This window comes from Sceloporus occidentalis, unplaced genomic scaffold, assembly GCF_023333645.1.
Source record: "Sceloporus occidentalis isolate IW3139 unplaced genomic scaffold, rSceOcc1.0.p SCAF_4, whole genome shotgun sequence".
Lineage (NCBI taxonomy): Eukaryota > Metazoa > Chordata > Lepidosauria > Squamata > Phrynosomatidae > Sceloporus > Sceloporus occidentalis.
Genome location: NW_028316984.1, coordinates 168,025,114 through 168,046,022, shown reverse-complemented (window position 1 = coordinate 168,046,022; position 20,909 = coordinate 168,025,114). Strand labels below are relative to the sequence as shown.

General features: G+C 39.0%; 1 protein-coding gene across 23 annotated transcripts in view; it reads right to left on the bottom strand.

Annotated features, from left to right (window-relative positions):
• The window catches only part of NRXN3 (neurexin 3), a 1,638,958-nt gene that overhangs the window by 436,550 nt on the left and 1,181,499 nt on the right, over window positions 1-20,909 (bottom strand). For all 23 annotated transcript variants that reach the window (XR_016281009.1, XR_016281010.1, XM_089522303.1 and 20 more), the window contains one exon: window positions 1,302-1,483. Coding sequence is in view for 21 of the 23 variants with exons in the window: in XM_089522303.1 (XP_089378429.1) it covers window positions 1,302-1,483 (182 nt within the window). In the remaining 2 variants the exon portion in view is untranslated. The remainder of the gene's footprint in view (window positions 1-1,301; window positions 1,484-20,909) is intronic.

Genomic DNA, 20,909 nt, shown 5'->3' with positions numbered 1-20,909 from the left:
TGAACCAGGCAGGGTGGAAGGGTTAATTTCCTGATCACCACTCCCTTGATGTACTTCTGGGTCTTTCTTAACTCTTAGCTAACATCTGTTTTTCCCCTCTCAGAAAACTATGATTTAAGACTGGGATCACTGTTGAGACCTTCCTAGTTAAACTGAGTGTTGATCCTTCACTTGTTTACATCTTTCTGCTATATTCATTCTATAGTGCAGTAGTCTAAGCCTAGAGAAGATATTTCAGTTCAGCTCACATAATGGCTATGACTTATATGTAGATACAGTATATTTACAACAACACATCTGAGAACTTGGGTGATTTCAGCCCTGTACAGGAACTGAGCATTATATTTTCAGCATGCAACCAAAGAGAAATAGGGATCATATTGATACACTATCATGATAGAAAGCTACACCAATTGATTGGTCTTCTACATGACGTAACTATTATTGGGAGTGTAATCTTAGGCACACATACTAGGAGCAGGTCCTATCAAACTGAAGGGATTGTAGTATAGCACCAGTAGCAAATTAACATTGACCTGTTTCCCACTAAAATCTATGTTCAGGTCTTGCTGTTTAGACACACATATGCTGATCAAACATGGGTAGCCTCAGTCATGACATTATCTCTCTGCACAGGGCTGACATTATGAGATTTTGTTGAATGCAAAATCATGTTGGTTTTAACTGCTCCTAATGCTCCTACAGTAGTGCAAAGGAAAAATCATCTTCATTGGATAAACAATAAATCAGCAACATATATGTTGCCATGGCTAATAGATTTGAAATGTATATATGTTCCCAAAACACAATTTTGTGTTAATACAATTTTAGGTCACTAGTAAGTACTGGACAGATACAGTTGAGGTCTTACATCAAATGAATGATAATGTCATTTTTTAAAACAATGTCTTTTTCAAAAGTTGTCATACAAGCTCTATGGATGGGCAACAACACTAGCAAACAGAGCCACCAACCCTAGAAAAAACAGCCAATGTCTTAAATATGGAGCATTTCTGTGCAAACACAACTGATTTATGAAAGTGAGACCAATGCATTTCAAGAAATACATCATCAGAAACACATAGACCAAAGCAACCCTCCATGTGATAGGAGAGCATTATTGAGCCATATTTGTAACTGTAAAAACAACACTATTCAATTCAGTCACAGCTTTTCTGCATGACAAACTATTGTACACATTCCTATATGTTCCATTTATGACCTGTATGTTTAAAGCATGGAGGGAATTTCAGTGAAGTCTCATAAATTGCAGAGACTGAAACAGAAATGAAGGCACTTACTATGTGAAGCTGTAGAAAATCGGTAAGACCAGGGGCACTGTCAATCCGAACCAAGATGCCATCTTTTACTGTTGTGCTGAAACCAACAGCAAGGCGGTCTGTCCTTGTGCTGGGTCTGTCATTCGCTGGCCAAGTGTAAAGAATGAGGCCTCCACTTTTCCCAAAGATATAGGTGGCACCAGCTGTAAAACAAAAACAGCAGAGAAGGAGTTAGTTTATCCAGTAGTGTCAGCATTACAATGGCAACAGATAACAATATGCATAAAGACAAGACTCATTAGAGGAAATAAAGTCCAAGGCTTAGGAGGCAACATCTCCAGGAATTAAAGACATGAACAAAATGAATTAATACCTAAGCAGACACTAAAAAGAGATGTGCAAACATTTCCCAACTCTACACAGAGCAGATAATGAATTGCTTCTAAAAACCTTTATACACTGGGATACAACCCATTTAGGCTTCTTTTGCACTGAAATTCCTTTCACAGCTTTGCAACACGTATTAAAACACTTTCAGTCTTCCTCACTGTACTATTTGGTGGCTCTTGATGGTTCAGTCTACCATCCCTAGGGAGGCTTTCATTGGTGAGATGATTTCATATCTGCCAAATCCATTAAAACCATCAGCCACAATAGTCAACTCCAAGAGTGACTACAAACTTCTGAGATCCTCTGCCTCCAACTAAGTTTGCTACCTGAAGTATTATGGCATTTGGACAAAGATGAACACTATCTGAGTAATGCTGAAAACAATGGCCATGCTTTTTCTGGTGAATGTAACAAAAGAATCACAAACAGCTAAGTAGTGATTCCTTTAAGGGGAGAATAAATCACAGGAGACAGGCATTACTGTATGTAGTTTAATAAATGGTACTGTACACAGTTTTTAAAAGAATGCTTCAGGCACCCATGTCCATATTAAAACAAGCTAGAAAACTGGCAGGTTTTATCAAGCACCCACAATTTCTTTATCATGAACACAAGCTGGAACAATACAAAAAGTTGCATTGCTTTCACAGCAAAACAACAATCCCCACCCAACCCTGTTAAATCAGTAGATGAGGCATCTATGCTTAGCTGAATCCATCATCTACATGTGGATGTTTAATGTAATGTAATGTACACATTGTGGAGAAAAGACTTGCATTCCAAAGATTGCCACAGAAAGGGGGATCCTGATAGGGAGGGGACAAAGTTAGAAATACTTTAATAAAATAAACTAGTCAGCCGTCTTGGTTCACAAGAACTTGTTGAGATGGGTGGCAAGCTCATAGGAGGGTTGCTCCTGTCATGCCATGTTCCTGGCCTTTCCAAAGAAAGAGACACTATACTGGGCAACATGGACCTTTGGTCTTACCCAACAGAGTTCTTGCTTTCTTGTCTTGATAACTACCAGTTGCCTTCCCACTATTTGATTCTCCCAGTGCCTACGGTTACAATGCAGGCATGTACAAATCTCTCAGTTTTCTCTCAATTCCACTCCAATTTGCTTCCTTCCTTTATTTTGCATTAGTTTCAAGACTGCCCACACTGAAATCCATTTAAATTTTAACATTGCCCCCAAATGTATGTATTTCACGAAGGACCTTATCACACATGGGGGGGGGGGTTGCAGCTCAGATCCACAGTCACTCCTGTTCTAGCAGTGCAAAGTGTGATTTTTTTCACACCAGATCCAGAGTTACTCCTCTCTAGCAATTCGGATTGAGGTTAAAACGTCATGTTTTTCCACACCTGGTTGCCTTTCTGTTGTCCTTCCGAAGTGAGGGGCAAGCGAAATCAATTCGATTCCAAGCCAGTCACGTGATGCAAACTCAAGCAAAGGGGAGTTAGTGCACATTGTATTACCACACCAGAGCATACTTTGAGGGTTCAACAATTCGAATCAGCACCTTGGGCATGCTCAGTGGGGCTCTGGACGCTGCCCTCCTTCCCTGCCCCCTCCTTAGCTGTCATCCTTCATCGAGGTGAAGGAGGAGGCAGGGGATGATGGGATCTGTGGCAGGTTAAAGGAGAGGAGCAGATTAGGGTCTAGGAGCAGTCAGGGGATGATGGGATAGGTCACTGGGGGTCCCTGGGGCCAGGATCAGGATGCAGGAGCAGTCAGGGGATGATGGGATAGGTTTCTGGGGTTCCTGGGGCCAGGATCGGGATGCAGGAGCAGTCAGGGGATGATGGGATAGGTCGTTGGGGGTCCCTGGGGTCAGGATCTGGATGCAGGAGCAGTCAGGGGATGATGGGATAGGTCACTGGGGGTCCCTGGGGACAGGATTGGGATGCAGGAGCAGTCAGGGGATGATGGGATTGGTGGGAGGATGAAGGAGGGGAGCAGATTGGGGTCTAGGAGAAGGCAGGGGATGATGGGGTTGGTGGGAAGCTGAAGGAGGGGATGGCATGAAGGAGGAGGAGGGGAATGACCAAATAGGACGCAGGGGCCAAGGGGGGTGGCATCAGAGTGCTTTTCCACACCAGAACAAATTGCAGTGCAATCGAAGGCAGCCTGGAAGCGAATTCTCTGGAGTCACTTTTTTCCTGTTTTTAACCAAAATGAGGGGTGACTTCAGAAACACTACTGAAGCAATTCGCAAGGGGCTCCCATAGAAATCAATGGCGTCTGATAAAACAGTCAGTTTATGACATGAAACCACATCATTGGAAGTGCAATCACTTCGGAAGTGAGGTGGAACTGAACCACAACACCACCAAAAAGTTCCGTGTGATATACTCCTTAGTTTTACTTAATTTTGCAAGTTTTACCCATTGACCAAATTGTGCTCCTGTATATTTATTTCAATGATGTGATTATAGTCTTTCATAATTGAAAGCACACATGTTGTCTATTACCATCCTTATTTCTCATGAACACATCATAAGACTTAGAAATACTTACATACTTGAGATGAACAGTGCATTTTTTGGCAAAAAAAGGTCTCAGGAAGTACATAAATACTACTTCTATAGAGACTGTTAAGTCCAACAAAACTTCTTTCCATCCCTCCTTTCCATTTTAGCTCATTTCATCCATCCTCTCAATGCATGCACTTCTCTGAACACTTCACACAGTTCCATTACTCCATACCTGTCCTTGTACATGCCTTCTCCCTGAAAGAGCTTCTGATAGTAAGTTTTGTACCTCTAATTCTGTTTGGTCCTGTGATACTTCCTAGATTCCACTGTGTTTGGTGTAAGATATTCATGGCATTTATATCCCCTCTGCTTGTCCCAAGAACACTAGTCACACCTTCATATTAATTAGAACTGTCTGTAATAATGAATTAACATGGCTCCCCTTGATGTGTAGACAATTCAAACAACCTACTGTGAATGGAAGAACTCTCAATAATCTCCCCCTCTCAGTTATTACCTAGTTATTATGTTTCACATTATATCTGCTCACAACATGACACAATACAAATCAGAGCATGAAACAAATTGCCTATGGTAGCCTCATCAGCTCCTGCTGGCAGTGTGGCTCACATCATCACAAAAGCAATACCTAGAAGTGCTTTTTGTTTTGGGTTTTTTTTAGGGGAGTTGCTAGTGGCATTCAAGGTAGAACTGGACTCTGCAGTAACCCTATTTTGTGCTGTTCCACCTCTCCCTCTTATATTGAGGCAGTGTGCACTTGCCTTGACACCATCACAACCTGTATTTCCCTACGTATGCATCTTTGGGAAAGGGGTAAAGAAATGCAGGAAATAAAATGTAGTCTGCCATTCTAACAATACCAGGAGAAGGAGGTTTTGATACGAGGCTGCCATATTTGGCAGCAGCCCTGTGTTGTGCACTACGTCCATTTGTACCTTTAATACCATTTATTAGCTGAAAATGAGCCATTTGTGACTGTTGCTAATGCTGTATGCAAAGTAGAAGAAAGCCATTAGGGGAAAAAAGAGAGAGAAAAAGAGAGAAAGAAAGATGCGTTCTTGTTAAGGCAGGCTTTAATTTAAATTACAAATGCAGTAAAATTACACTTCACTTTTGAAAATGGCCTTCTTTCTACTCACTACAAATTTTGAGAGGACCAACTTCTGAAAAACACTCACACATTTTCCCAAGAGCCACTTGGTTGCCCATAATGCATGACAGAATCCTGATGAGTGCCAATTACACTCAGTTACAATGATTGGCCTGTCATGGCACTGAAGTGCCTAGCAAGATGGAAGCTGACATAAAGATGTACACAACTTTATAAATCTGTAGAAAATTCACAGGTAGCACTTTGAAGGGTATTTATTTATTTACCTTATATCATGCCTTTCTCTGAGTATGAAACCCAAAGTGGTATACATCTTCAGAAACACTATACAGTTTTTAGAAAAATTCAAAGGATATTTATTTATTTATTTATTTATTTATTTATTTATTTATTTATTTCCCGCTCTTTTCCCAGGACTGGGATATTGTGAGGTTCCTAAATTGTATCTTCAAAGGCAGGTTAGAATTGTTAAAATAAATTAATACCAAATAGATGTAAAGTGTTGGACTACAGCTTTGGAGACCAGGATTCAATTCCTCGTTCAGCCACGAAACCCACTGGGTGACCTTGGGTGAGTCACATGCTCTCAGCCTCAAGGGAAGGCAATGACAAACCTCCTCTGAACAATTCTTGCCAAGAAAACCGCACGAGGTCTGGGGGCAGCACCCACTCCTCAGCAGATCTCAGAGGATGGCATCCCCTGCTTCCCCACCCATTTTTCTCAGCCTCAGGGGAAGGCAATGATAAATCAACCCTGAACAAATCTTGCCAAGAAAACACCATATTAGGTTTGCCTTAAGGTTGCGATATCAGAAACGACTTGAATGCACGCAACAACAAGAACAACAACAAGAACATCTTTATATTAGAGGCACTGAACAAATCTAAGTTCTGTACATTAAAACTGGACATTCAGTTTGGAGAAAAAACTTTCTGGGACTACACCTGCTCACATTGGAATACATCAGAGCTTGGAAAAGTTATATTCTCAGACTTTTACTGCTCAAATGACCCAATCAGCATGTCTACTTGACCATGCTGGCTAGAGGCTTATGGAGTTGTAGATCCTAAAAGTAACTTTTTCCAAGCTCTGAATTATGTCATATACTACGAACCTCAGAAACCTAACCATAAGATTGGGCCCAAGATTTGTCACCAAGACCTTTTGCTGCCCTTACCCTTTTCATATAAAGAAACTGCCAAAACTGGCAGCTGAATCTTATGCAAAGGTTGGCTGCCCCTATTGCACCTGAAAGCAACAGGATATTTTAGAGGAAACAAGGTGAGCTATAAGCACATCAGTTTTCTGATATATCAGCGCCACATCTTTGTGTTAAGTTATCTGAGAAAACCATCTGCCTGATATTCAACCAACCATGATAACAGGCTCTGGATGTTGAACAGGATGATTTGAATTATGAATTGGGACTGTGGGAAGAGGAAACTCCCATTCCTAATACCATGCCTACCACTCATACGTAATATCTGGTCTACCCAAGGGTTATGGGGGCTGCACCCACTCTTCCTTAGATCTCAGGGGATTGCATTCCTTGCTTCCCCATCTTTTTTTTAAAAATGTATTTATGTGTACTCAAAATACCTCTTGAACTCCCTATGGCATTTCACCAAAACAAAGGTAACTGGGCTCATGGGGTTCCAAAGCCTTGCAAAGTTTCATTCAGGACCCACAAAGGGCAAGGGAGGGCATACTGAGTAAAAATGAAAATAGGATGGAGATTCTAGCTATATGTATTGCAAGCCAAAATATACAAGGCCATAAAGTTTGGTAATAAATTCATCTGATAGTAGAACTATTTAATTAATATAGATGCATCTCTGAGTGTGGTCTTGAACCCCTTTGTGACGAATAAAGCACCTATTCATTCTGTTAATCCAGTAAAGTCTGAGAATAGAAATGATAATACAATTTCTACTGATATAATGTATGCGGCGAATGAGGGGGGAGGTCTGCCACCCTCTCCTAGTTTTTTAATGTCTCTTTGTTCTCCTACATGTAATCTCTAGTAAATGTAGATGGTAGCTTAATTTTTTAAATTGTTCTGTATAAAGATCAGGAGCATATTAAGCAATTGGTTAACAAAAGAGAAACTGACCTTTGCTAAGTCCTGATCACTTGAAAAGTAAAGGCGGGGGAGTAAGATCTTTGCCTGTTCTTTTCCTGTTCCTGTTTCATGAATGCCCACAGTTTCAATACAGATCTTCTGCTGAGAACAGTATATCTGACAAGGCTCTTGCCAGGTTGCCCAAAATGCTGATGTTTAGATCCTATTGTGTTTACTAATCATTGTAACTATGTAAATTTTCAGGGCATGCTAGCAAGAACCTATCAGTTCAACTAAAAGCCAAATTTACTACCACAGCAGATTCTTATTTGGCTGGATTTTCAAGTCACCAAGCAGATGAAATTATCTCGTACATTCTTAGTAACCAACATGCTGGAAGGATGGAATCAGAAATACATCACAAACAATTAAAGTGCAGTTAGGTTGATGCAGCAGGAACCAGCTCGACTCAGGAAAGAAATCTTAGTGAGGACTGCACTAAGGAACTCCATAAAGTGGCAATTAAACAAGCAAAGCCCAAGCTCTTACATGGGTGCTTAATGCTTACACAAGATTACATTACAAGAAGATGAAAGGTCTAACAGACCCACAAAGGTAAGGAAATGCAAAATAATAGATTGGTACTTATCTCAGGATACCAAGGCTTTCTGGTTCAAGCAATCTGCTATCAGTAAGAAGGTGTTAACAAGGGAACAAGATGAGAGAGAAAGCTAAAGGAGCATGGCCTATACATCAGGGAAGAAAAGAAGAGTGGAGCTGAGTAGGGGGCATAGATCAGGAGTGCTCTCATAATGAATAACTGGAGAGATAGAAGTGTGGAGCATACAAATGATGCTGCATCATCTCACTCAGCAGTAAAGGACATTCAGTCCAGATATACATCTTTGAGTAACATGCTCAACGGTCTTGGAGAAGTTGCTATGTTCACTTCTGAATTTATGGAGTAAGTTTGCTCCATAAATGTTGGAAGGGTATGGCTCACCAGAGGCGCCATTTTGACTGCTCAAAGCTCCCTGATCTCAGTAGTGGATGAGAGGCAGCTGCTGGCCTCAGTTGAAGCTTTTGCTGGGGGTTAGCATAAAGGGACAGGGGAGAGACAGGAAGCCAATAAAAATGGACAGACTAGCTCTGACAGAAAATATCTAGAACAGAAAGGGTGGAAAGCTACAGATGTAAGGCAGAGTGCACAGACCTGTTCTTTGGACATAAGCTGGAAAGAAACAGGGGGCCCTTTAGTCAGGATTTGGACAATAGCTAGTCTAAAATTTTGACAGTCTGGTAGAATGGTGAGGATATATTCAGGCAAGCCTTAAAGTCAGAGATACCTATGGGGGTGGGGGCTGTTAAATGAACCTTCTACTAACTAAAGCATAGCCAGGCAAGGTCTTGAGTCAGGAGTGGGCTGGTGACATGAACCTTCTCATAACCTCTGTTGTTTTCTCTTTCTTATTATAAGTGTGTTTTTGCTTCCTACCAGAACACTAATTCTCAAAGGACAATACCTTCTGTTACAGTTGACTCACTAAGGGGACCATCTTTAAACCACTTATGGACTACATATCTGGCAGAACACTTTGCTATTACTTACCAGCTAACAACAAAGGCATCCAACAACCACTCACCAGGTCCTCATCCTTATATCACTCACACAGATACACACTTGACAGCCTTTTATGCCATCCTCTCATTAAACTACCAACCTTTTATCTAACCATCCAACACAACTGTTCTTCTAAAGTAAGTAGTCCTGAAGGGACATGCAAGCTGGGCAATTTGAAGGGTATCCCCCAGAAGCTATAACCTCTGTAAGAATCAGGTTAGTGAAATAAATTCTAGCTGTGGCTAGAAACTATATGCTTTGATACTGATTCTGTATCCAGGGTGATTTTGCTGTAATTCCAGGGTAGCATGTTCCTGTATAAGGGGACCAGTGGCTCAGCAGTTATGATGTTGACTTTGATGACTGTAAAATTGGCAGTTCAAGGCCTAAGTGCTGCATGACAGGGTGAGCTCCTGTCACTAGTCCCAGCTTTTGTCAATCTAGCAGTTTGAAAGCATGTAAAAGTGCAAGTAAATAAATAGGTACCATTTGGTGGGAAGGCAACAGTGTTCCTTGCAATCATGCTGGCCACAACACTGGCTCTTCAACTTAGTAATGGAGATGACTACACAAGGGGTAACGAAAATGACTACACAAACGAAGAAAAGTGACCTTTTTCAGTTTTGTGGTTGTTTGCAAGCATCATGCCCCTATTTAGTATTGTTCCTCTACTATACTGCATAAGTTCAGACAATCAGGGATCACTTAATGATAAATGTAAGACGTTTCAGGTCTTCCAGTGCTGTACAAAGCGAATTGCAACAAGTCCTTCAGCATTTCTCCTCTCCTCTACCCTGCTTCTATGCACAATAGGTTTGCTGAGCATTTATCATAGGAGCTGGAGAGTCTTCAGTCAAATGCTTTGGGTTCATTTGATATCTTTCCTAATTGGGAATCTTTTCAGGAAAGAAGACTCTGTCCTGCTTAGGGATACAAAGAATATTCACAAATATTTCTGCCAAAAAAAAAAAAATGCTGCAATTCACCGAAATGAAAAATCATAAGTTTTTTTTTACTTTTAAAAAAATCATTTTGCTTTGTACACAAATATAGAACATGGTTTGGCAAAAAAAAACAAAAAAAAAAAAAAACCACCAAACAAACCAACCCAAAACCTAATGTTTTCTGAGCAAAAACATGTCTGTACTTTTTTTTGCATAAAAGTTACAAAATGCAACAATAAAATCATTGTAAAATACTCAAAACTCTCACAATCCTTCCTGCTAGGGAGAAAACCATTGAATTTTGGGGGGAGGATATAATGTATGATATATACTGTATATAATAAGCTGCATGGGTAGTATCTCTTTCTATTCATAGAAACATGGAATCATAGAGCTGGAAGGGCCCACAGGGAGCATCTGTTCCAACCACCTGACATGAGGGAATGGACAGCTAAAGCACTCTTGTGAGATATCTGTTTAAAGACCCCCAAAGATGGAGTCTTATTTTTCTCCTCTCTTTGTTTTATAGGAGTTCTGCCTTGCTTCAGAATAAATAAAAACTGGGAAAGAGTCCTATGAAAATACAGCACATCCAGGGCAAAAGTCTAAACCTTGATAAGCAATGCTTCCTCACTTAAAAGAGTTCATGAACCTGCTGCTTTTTGTTCAAGATTCTACTCTTGGTCAGACAAATCCTCAGGGACCCAAGATGAACACTGAAACTCATCCATCCATTCTTAAAAGATATACATTGTTCAACATTAATTAAACAGAATTTCACATCATTGTTTTAAAAAAATCACAAGATAGTGGGCTTTTTCTACATTAAAAAGAGAGGCAGAGATATATTATCTCCAGAGAAGCCTGATGCAAAATAGTAGCAGCAACCTGGTTCATGCCTCTTCTGTTTGTCTTTTTTAAAATGACAGTAAATTAATAAAAGTCACTTTCCTTCACGAACGTGTTGTACTCAGAATCTGATCAGACAATACGCTGTTTCTTATTAGTTATACGGAATTAATGGGGCTCAGTGGAGAAGAGAGAAAAGAGAAAAGGTGCTCCAGGAATTCCAGAATAATTTGCACACATCACCTTTAAAAAACCCAACAACACTCCCTCACTGTGGCAACAACAAAACCCTCACCCTGGCCTACTAAAAAAACAAATGAAGTTTAAAAAAAAAACCAACAGCAACAAACTAACATATTTTAAAATGTCAGAATCAAAAGCAGTGAAAGAAAAACTGACTTTTAACTATGGCCATACACAAAATACCTTAGCATATTCTGCAGTGATTATAAGTACAAAATCAGCTGTGGATAAAGTGCAGGTTGCATCTGGTTCATGGATCCCATTTTGCAGCTCTAAAGTCCCCAGCTGAACATGCATTTAAAAAAATATTATGGGCCATTTGTCATCTGCCTCAAAAAGCTCAAAACTACTGTAAAATAAAGCAGTTTTCCCTCTACAGCCCCCAAGATTCCCAATTAGCTGAACCTCCACTGCGCACACATAATTAAAAAAAAAAAAACCAATTGATAAAAAATTATTCCAAAACAAAAACAGTTTTGTTCCACCTGCTGATGTAGTCCTCCTAGAAGGTGAAAAATGACCTCCATTTCTTCTGCAGTTTTCCATCCATGTATAAAATGCACAGAGCAAGTTGAGATGATGAACTAAGGAAACTGCTGCTGAGAATTCAGGGTACAAGGTTTCATGTTCCATAGTCTTCAGCCCAGATGTTTTATATTTTCTTGACTATTCAATCTGAAGAAGAGTCATGTTTAACCTAACTCCTAACATCCAGCATTTTGAACAGGAGTTTCTCCAGAACACCATCTTGTTTGTGTTTTATTAACACTATGATTTCATGCAACACCTATCTACTTCTACCACAGATTTGTGTAACAGGAAGGGAGACATTCTACTTCTGACTTAATCTAGGCAGGAAAGAGCCTCTGTTGCCAGGCCAGAACAGCTGGCTTCCAATCCTTTTCTGATTCCACCATTCTGTGAGTTCACCAAAGAAGTGCAAATGAAGGGATGTCAGCTGGTTTAGAGTTGACCTCCACCTTTTTCTTTTGTGATGGAGTCCTGACAATCTATTCTGAAGAGTCTCTTGAGTTTTGTATTCATTTTTCATCTAGCCAAAACAATATAAAAACAACGAACAAATTGGTTTGATTTACCTCCTTGATAGGACAGTGTGGCAAATGAAAAGAAGTCATTGGTGTTCAATGAATTATGAATCTACTCTGATCAAAAATACAAAGATATGCTTTTTCTGAGCCAATGTACTAAGTTTCTATGCATCAAAGTACATGCATTAAGTTTATATTCCCTAGAATTCCATTCACAGACTATAATGAAGGGTGACTGAAACACCAAACATTTATTTTAAATGAATAAGATATATATGCATTTCTTCTTTGGCTGAAATTAAGTCTGAAATGTCCCCATTTTATTCAACATGGGCAAGTGTTGTAAGGGATAAGCCAAATGGATTCCCAAAGGAAGAGCCAGATGGGTGAAAATTAACTGCTCAGATTTGATCTTTACATGATACATTGTTCAAAACTTTATCCTGCTGCCAATAGGAAATGTGATTTCATTTTTCTTGGCAATGACTTAATACAAACCCATGGAGACAATGTCCTTGGAGAAAGCAAGGCAGCAAGATACCAAAGCAGCAAATCTGGAATTATCCATCAGTAGTATAACAACACCCACAATTTCTTGAAAAATAACTATGGGGTACGCCACAAACTAGATTAACTGGTGAGTGAGTCCATTTTAGGCCCCTATATTAATTGTAAGCAAAGCAGAATTTTCCTTTGTGTTTTGTCTTAAATTTATCTTTGGTCCCATACAGACAGGCCAAAATAAAGCTGCTTCAGGTCACTTTGGAGGTATGTTGTTTAAATGATGCATGTGTCCTAAGAGTCCGGAAGCTGTGCCAAAGCCACGATCCAGTCCTAAGGACTACAGCTCAGCTTCAGCGCAGCTTCCGGACTCTTAGGACGCATGCATCACTTAAGCAGCATAACTCCAAAGTGACCCGAAGCAGCTTTATTTTGGCCTGTCTGTATGGGTCCTTTGTCTACTTAACAGAAATGTTTGTTCCTTGTTTGTTCCTGCAAAGTTGCTTGGCATCATCAACTCCCATCACCATCAATATTATGGTTCTGAAGTTCTTTGATGCTAGTATATCTATATCTATTCCAATGCCTGAAGAGAGGCCCTTCGCTAGTTCCAGGTTATATGGCTTCAGTACTATAGTATCATTCAGAAGTGTTACATGTAGAAAAAATGTATGGGATGAATGAGATCAGCTAATGTCAATCCTGATACCTCAGGTACTGACTAGTCTTATATCTTGGCATCTGTACATGCCATGTCTGCCAGAAAGGAGCATCTAAAACTACAGCTGCATGTGCAAAGACTCCCATGTGATTTGACATCCTATGAAATGATCGTTCCAGATCACATGAAAGCCATTGTGTATTCAGCTGTACTCTCAAAAGCAATCTCTCTGTACATACTCACACTCTATGCAGAGTTGCCAGTGGTGGAGCTAGTCTGTATGCCCATTCTCACTTACTGTTTCTGGCCAATCTCCTATGCACTTTTAGAATAGTACCCATATAAGTTTGTGGTGAAGTACCACATAAATAATAATAATGTAGTTACAATGGATTTCACAGCTGTGTGCCAACAAATGAGTGCTAAGGCCATGAAAACACCCATTTTTGCAAAATGATCAACTAGCTCTCTACCTCCAAGTCAAAAGTGAGATGCAGTGCTAACAAAAGAATTGGCTACAAAAGGGACTACATTTACACAGTCTCTGAGAAAGCACAGCTGCTGGTGCAACTATATTTATGCTTAAATGGGGTCCCAATAGGATTCTGGCCTCTATGTATGAGAAATATCACTGAACAGAAATAGTATCATTTCTTGGATTTCCAGTTCATTACATTTAATATAGTATTTTTTTCTTCTTCTGCATAACTTCAGCCACCATTCATCTTGTTTTTGAACCCTAAATAATCATCTGCAGAACACAAGGAAATCCTGACCACCCACATTTTGAAACTCCCAATATGATGTAAACAACTGGTATGAAACGCTCCTTATATACCACCAGAAAAACCACTCTCTTGCAGTCCTGTTGCAATGCTGACCAATGATACTGGAGCTCTACAGGTATGTTTTTTGTACATGGCCCTAGAATCCATTTGGATGAAGTGCTAAAATATTAGAAATAGTTAAATAAATAATACATACTTTTGTTAATTTTAACAGCCCCTTTATCCTGATCTTATTCTGATCTGGTTGATTTTGTTCTGATTGCAACTTGCTGATTCACTGTCTTTATTAACCATTAAGAAAGTCAATCAGCATTTTCTTTAACTCTAGGGAGCAAATACATGAATGTTTGAGACCCTACAAATATGAAAGTGTACATCTTTTAGAAAGGCAATGGCAATGAAACCAGTAAGTGTCTAGGTTAAATTTCTTAAATGAAAATTTTAAAATGTTTTACTTTTGAGTTACAAATCCAGTTCAATGATTTTTTTTTTTGACAGCAAATATATTAAAACAATGAATTCAACATCCTGCTTCAAAGAAGCACTAATGTGGCTTCCATTTTCTTTTCTTTTTTATCCACCAGGTTGGTTTGTGTCTTGCTAATGGTAAAGGGAAGATATCTCAACAATCCGTTTGTATTAAAGCTACCTTGTTTATCTTAGGGGTGAAACAGAGCACCCAAAAATTGTAGACTGGGGCCGCCATGAAGCCGTGCACCACAGTGCAGCAGCAACTGCACCCAATTCACTACAAACTTAGCCTAAATTGGAGAAGAAAAGATCCGCTCCTATTTGGGCTGGCAAAAAGCCTTCTTTTCCAGCCCAAAGCCAGCTCCTGGTGCTCTGGCAATGTATGGTGTGTAAAGGCCACACCACTGTAGCATCACGTCTGTGTGGTGTGTAAATGCCACCACCACTCCCAAGCCACCCAGAAGCTGGATTTACCAGGCTATCTGTTTCATATTTTTCTTCTTTCTTCTTCTTCTTCTTTGGAGAAAAGCAGTTTTCACTGAAAGTCTCTGCCTTGGTCCATGGTTTTAGATTCTCCTAGTAAATTCAATGAGCCAGTTGTTAAATTAGCCTTACACCTGGACAGTCCTTGAAAACACTTAAAACATTGACACAATAGAGTAAGACACCAACCATTTGGTTGATTAATCTTGTTGTTAATCTTGTTTACTGATTTACTTATTTTATTTATTATCAGTGCTGTGATTCCTGTCAATCTACTAAGAAAAAGAAGAAAACCACCTTGTCCTTTATTCAACTATTTAGCCCATATGTCCTCATTCGTATTGTGCCTCATCAGTAGCAGCCTATAATGGCAGTTGTGAGATTCACAGTAGGACTGGCTTGTTCTTTGAAGTTCTGAGAAAGGTGAAAGCAAGTGATTTGCTAGGAATGTCTTCCCCTTACTTGGTGTTCTTCCAGTCTATTAAGACTTTAGTATTTTGCAGAAGAAAATATATAGATTATAGTTTGTTCCCTGTCTATCTAGCTCCCAGACACATAAACAGAGTGGCAGCTAATGGCTTCTTTGCCAATGGGTGATGAATCCATTCCAGGGTTTTGATAGCTTCAAAGGAGATATACAAGGTGTTCTTAAAACTTTGCCAGACATGACATTTTTTTCTCCCAGATACAGGTTCTATTGCTGGATTTACACAGAGCTAGATCTCAAAGATAGGTAACTCATGATATGGTTACCTAAAGAATTGTACAGTCAGTCCTCACCAACCACAGACTTGTCATCCACAGATGCCCCACCCTGTTCTTCCCACACACATTGCACCACCATTGAGATGAATGGGACTTGCTTTCCCCTGAGGCTGAGAAGGTGTGACTTGTCCAAGGTCACCCAGTGGGTTTCATGGCCGGGAACTGACCCCGTACTCTCCAGAGTCCTAGTCCTAGTCTCAGACCACTACACTATGCTGAATGAGGGTAATTTGCACCCAAAACAATTGGAGAGACATTGACAAACACAGAAATACCCAACTGAATTAGTGGTAAGACCCTCTAGTATGCATGCGTATCATAACACAGTGTTACAATGTTGGGAGTATGTCAAAACTAGTCCTAGATACCATTTTGCAATACTGTCAGAGAACACAAAGGGATGAATTCTGGGGCAGACAGCTGCTCATGTAATGCATTCTTATAATAGTCAACAAAATGATAAGAGAAATGTTCTACAGTAGTATCTTCTCACCTGTTTCCCAGCAACTGGTACAGAGAAGCAAACTGTTTTTGATGCTGAAGGCAGTACATTGCTGTGAATGTCCAATCACAAATAGATAGCTACTTAAAGGTATTGTCCAAGGAAGTACTCAAGGTCACCCTAATAATTCAATTACATACATATACAAAATATGTAAACATCATACGGCATGGAATTTCCATCATTATCCATCACTTTATTTATATCTTGCCTTTATACCGCACTGGGAATTTGGCAAGGAATAGTAAACATCAGGGAGCCATGGCAGATTAATGGTAGAGCACAAAGTACCCCCCCCCCCCAAAAGGATGATATAAACAATACTGAAGTAGATGGACCAATAGTATATATGGAAGCTTCTCATGCTCCTACAAACTTACAATTATTTGAAAGGCTGTTCTAAGGGTCTAAATGCTTGTCTAGAATATTGCCATAAGATCAGCCTTTGGGTCTTAGTTCTAACTTTGATTTCTTTTATTACCTTAAGCAAGTCACATCCAGAGTGAACCAGACATCCCTCCATCGGAGAAATGACATCTAGGGGTCTTGGCAGGGCAAAATTTTAAAGCCTGTAGATGAAGAGTGATTCCCTCTATATTTTCTATGCCATTGTAATTTTAACAAACCTCTGTTCCTGCCACTGGAAAAGGAAATTCATCCATTAAGAAGCAGTTCTGTGGGAGTGGTTTACATGCAATTTGCTCAGAAATAGTGGGCTGAAGCAAGAGACATGTGTAATGGCTGTTTAATCATCCTCACAATGAAGTGCCAATTCTTTAGTCTCTTATGACATTCATGAATGATGCAGAAGGCTGTCATGATGAATGCAAAGCAATTCCAAGCGGCAGATACTTTCAGAGAATTTATATTCCCCTCCCCGCAGGACAAAAGGGCTCCTGAGCTGAATTATCATTCGTTCCGCAGAAGAATTTACAGTCTTGCCAGCAATTCCTTTTACCTTACTCAATAAAGCATTTATTTTGATATACTGACTTTGGGTGCTCAAGTACAAGTATGTCCCAAAAAGTAAGCAACAGCAGAAACAAGCCAAGTGCTGAAGTCTGACTGCCATTCCCAAAGGATTTTATGTTAAATGCACCACTTGGAAAAATTACATTTCTTGACCTAAGGCTCCTAGAATCCCCCAAGCTAACCAAGTGACATTTTGGGGTTAAAATTCCCAGACTCCCTGCAAACTTTATTTTTGGATTACAGAACAATCTTCTAGAGTTTGTTTTTGGTTCTGCCTGCTGGGTGATTCTACGATTTGTCCAAAATTAATCTGCCCAATCTCTCTTGTTTAGCAATATTCCCAGGGACATTGATTCAAAGCTTGTGTATAAACTTAAAAAACTTGCAGTGGGGCAAAAATGAAACATAAACAGGACACAGACATTTATTTCTATGAAAAACATAGTGAGTGAGTTGGAAATTTGATATAGGGTGTTGTTGTTTTTAACAAGTAAGCAAGCATGTACTGTTCTATACTCCCTTATCTGTCAACTCAGCATTCTCTAAGTGGTTTACAATGTGTAAGTCAATTGCCCACAGCAAGCTGGGTATTCATTTTACCAATCTACAAAAGGATGGTAGGCTGAATGAACCTTACAGCCCTGGGATCAAACTCACAACTTTGTGACACACAACCTTGTGGCCGCAGTACTGGCATTTAATCCCTCCACCACCAGGGCTACCTGGCCAAAACCTTGAGCAAAGTTCAAAGGATATGACATACTTGTGGCATACTGGAAATGTGGAAAATCCACAGAAAAAAAAATGTACAGGAATAGATATTATTTTCTCCCTAAGACTACAAAACAATAGTGGTAAATGATTCAACATTAAGAAATTGAGTTCTTGTAAATTTTGTGATTAAGTTTCAGTTTCCTAAAAGTGAAAACTTTTAAGTTTGTGTTTCAGAAATAAAGCATGGAACATCTGTGTAACTCGAGATATCAATTCCTACTGGCTTTCAATATCAATTTCAAAAGCCTTTGAGAGACAAAATCAAGGATGTCCAAAATCCAAATTACAGTTCCTATCTGTTTAGTGGGGAATAGGGTAGATAGTGTATCTCACAACCAGAGAAATTCGTATTCAGAAGCAGAAGTCACTCACCCCTACCCCAAGGACTAACAGAAATAAAGCAAGCTTAGTTTTTTTCTGGTAAAAATATATCAAGTAAGTTTGCTTACTAAAGGTTTCATAAGAACTTGTATTGAAAAATTCTGTAATATGTGCTCTTTGATCACGGAGGTGAGAGAAAGAGGTTTGCAGACTACAAAGCCTCGGGCTAACTCATGCAGGAAGACCAAGGATATACTTGAGATCAACAAACATGAAATGACATGAATACATCTTATGCCTAAACTTTTAGAGATACATGCATAGTAGCACTCTGGGTATATGTTAAGACTTTTTTAGTAATCAAAATAATTATAACTTGACATATGTGATTCATTTCACTGAATTAACTGGATTAACTGAAGTGAGCAAAGCAATAATAATCTAGTTGATAAAGTCACACTTTGGTAAGCATTAATATTTTGTATCAGTAAACTAATGCATATCTAATAAAAAAGCATTCTTGGTTGCATAGCCTGTTCCAGATAAACACCAATGGCCTTGAATGTTTCTCTAGGGAGTGCTCTGTTCTCACAACTGCACAAACCTATTTCTGCCATTCATCATCTAACTTTTTTCATTTTTCAACATTTAGCATGTGCTCACTATTATTCAGTAATTTATGGTATATTTCTTCATGGAAGCAGATATATATATAACTATGGATACTTTGATGTCACAAAATTAATTTTATTTTATGGCACAATTATAAACTTTTAACTGCTTCGGAAATGATCCCAACACTAAATTAAAATGTAACAGTTTTAACGTGTACAGAGAGTGTGGACAACTCTTAAGAACAACAAGCCCAATCACAATCACTCAAATGAGGTGCAATAAGGAGAACCCAGCAAATAAGGAAGGTAAATAGCACAAACCATCCCCACACTCAGTATACTATGCCAACAATTGCATTTTTGACAGGGTCATGCAAAAATCCTTAATACTGCAATGCAATTAAAATAGCAGTTTTGACATATTAAGAGTCACAATGATATGTATTTTGAGAATATAACTTGATTTTACAATTATATTTTGTGCGGAATCAACTTAAATTTGTAGATTAAGGATAGGAAACAGAAGAGATATATGTATGAAAATAAACAAAAATGTGCATGAAGCAGTCTGGAGGGGAATCTCTCACTGCTACAGAAGGCCTGAGAGAAACTTACAGTGTGTGTGTTTTGTATGTATGGGTGTATACCTTTTGTATCTTTACTGTCTATTTCTTAGTTTACTATTTACTTACTTTCCTTTTTAGAAGCAGCTTTATTTTTTTTAAAATAGAGTAGGTGATGAAACTGAATTATTACTTTCCATATATTAAATAGCCCTGTTTACTATTCAAAGTAATATTAAAATTTTAGTTTTAACTGCTCATGTTTCAATATGTTCAATTAGCTGTTCTCCCCCTCTTCACTTCTGTATAGATATATCTGATAGGATCATTTGTTAACATTGTAAAATTAACTTTTGTTATTCTGTAAAATGTAAATTGGCAGGTAAATATAAAGCTCGAAAAGGACAAACATACTGTAGAGGATGAAATTGTTAAGGAAAATGCAACATGGGCTATACAGTGAAAGAAATAAAACATGTATGTGAAAGTCACAATGACTAAGCAAGAGCAATTAAGAAGCCACACAGGTGAAAAAGCTAATGTAATTTAGAAGTCTTGAATGTCAAGGACAGAATTGTAGAATGTACAATTGAAAACACCTGAGATTCATTAAGTGTACAAGGTGAAATGATGAAATTCTTAAGTATGGGTGGAACTATGTGAGCCAATCAAAATGGATGTACACGCCCACTGGGTGGAAACTGACTAGTGGGGGGTGATTAACAATGGCTATAATAATTGCTATGTTTGCCGATGTATTTTGTGGGTAGTTGAGTAGTTTGGAGTATTGGAGATTGTGATAGTATTTGTTATATAGTAGAATAAAGTAGATCTTTTATATAAGACTACTGAGTTGTCTGGTGTCTTGGGTGAAGATACAAGTGTCAGCAGAATCCTGGAGAAGTTTGGAGACATCTGAGGAAGAAGAGTGAGAAGGCTTGGAGAGTTTGTCAGGGTCTTCAGCCTATTCTCTGAAACTCTGCTGCTTGGAGAAAAGCATTAGCTACTGACCAAAGCTGGTCAGCTCTGCTGCATAACAAGGTGGTGAGTTAGAGCCAGAGGTGAAGAGCTACAACTCCCATCATCCCTGACAGAAATTTGGTGGTGTCCAATACTATTTATCAGTGCACTTCATCATGAAATCAATAGCAAAAATGATAAACAATTAAATAAATGGAAAATTAAGGACAATTTGGTGTTTTATTTTCTAATGTCTTTATAAGTGGAATAAAGACAAGAACATGCAACAGAACAAGCAACAGAACCACAAAGGAACAAGTGCAAACTGGACTAATATCAGGGTCAGCTGTCCTTGCTAGAGACTACTGTGTGTATATCTCTTGTGGATATAATGTTTTTAGGATGCGGTCCATTACTCAAACATCTATTGAAATATTTTAAGCTTCTGTTACCCCATGCATCTACAAAACAGAGGATTTCTGCCT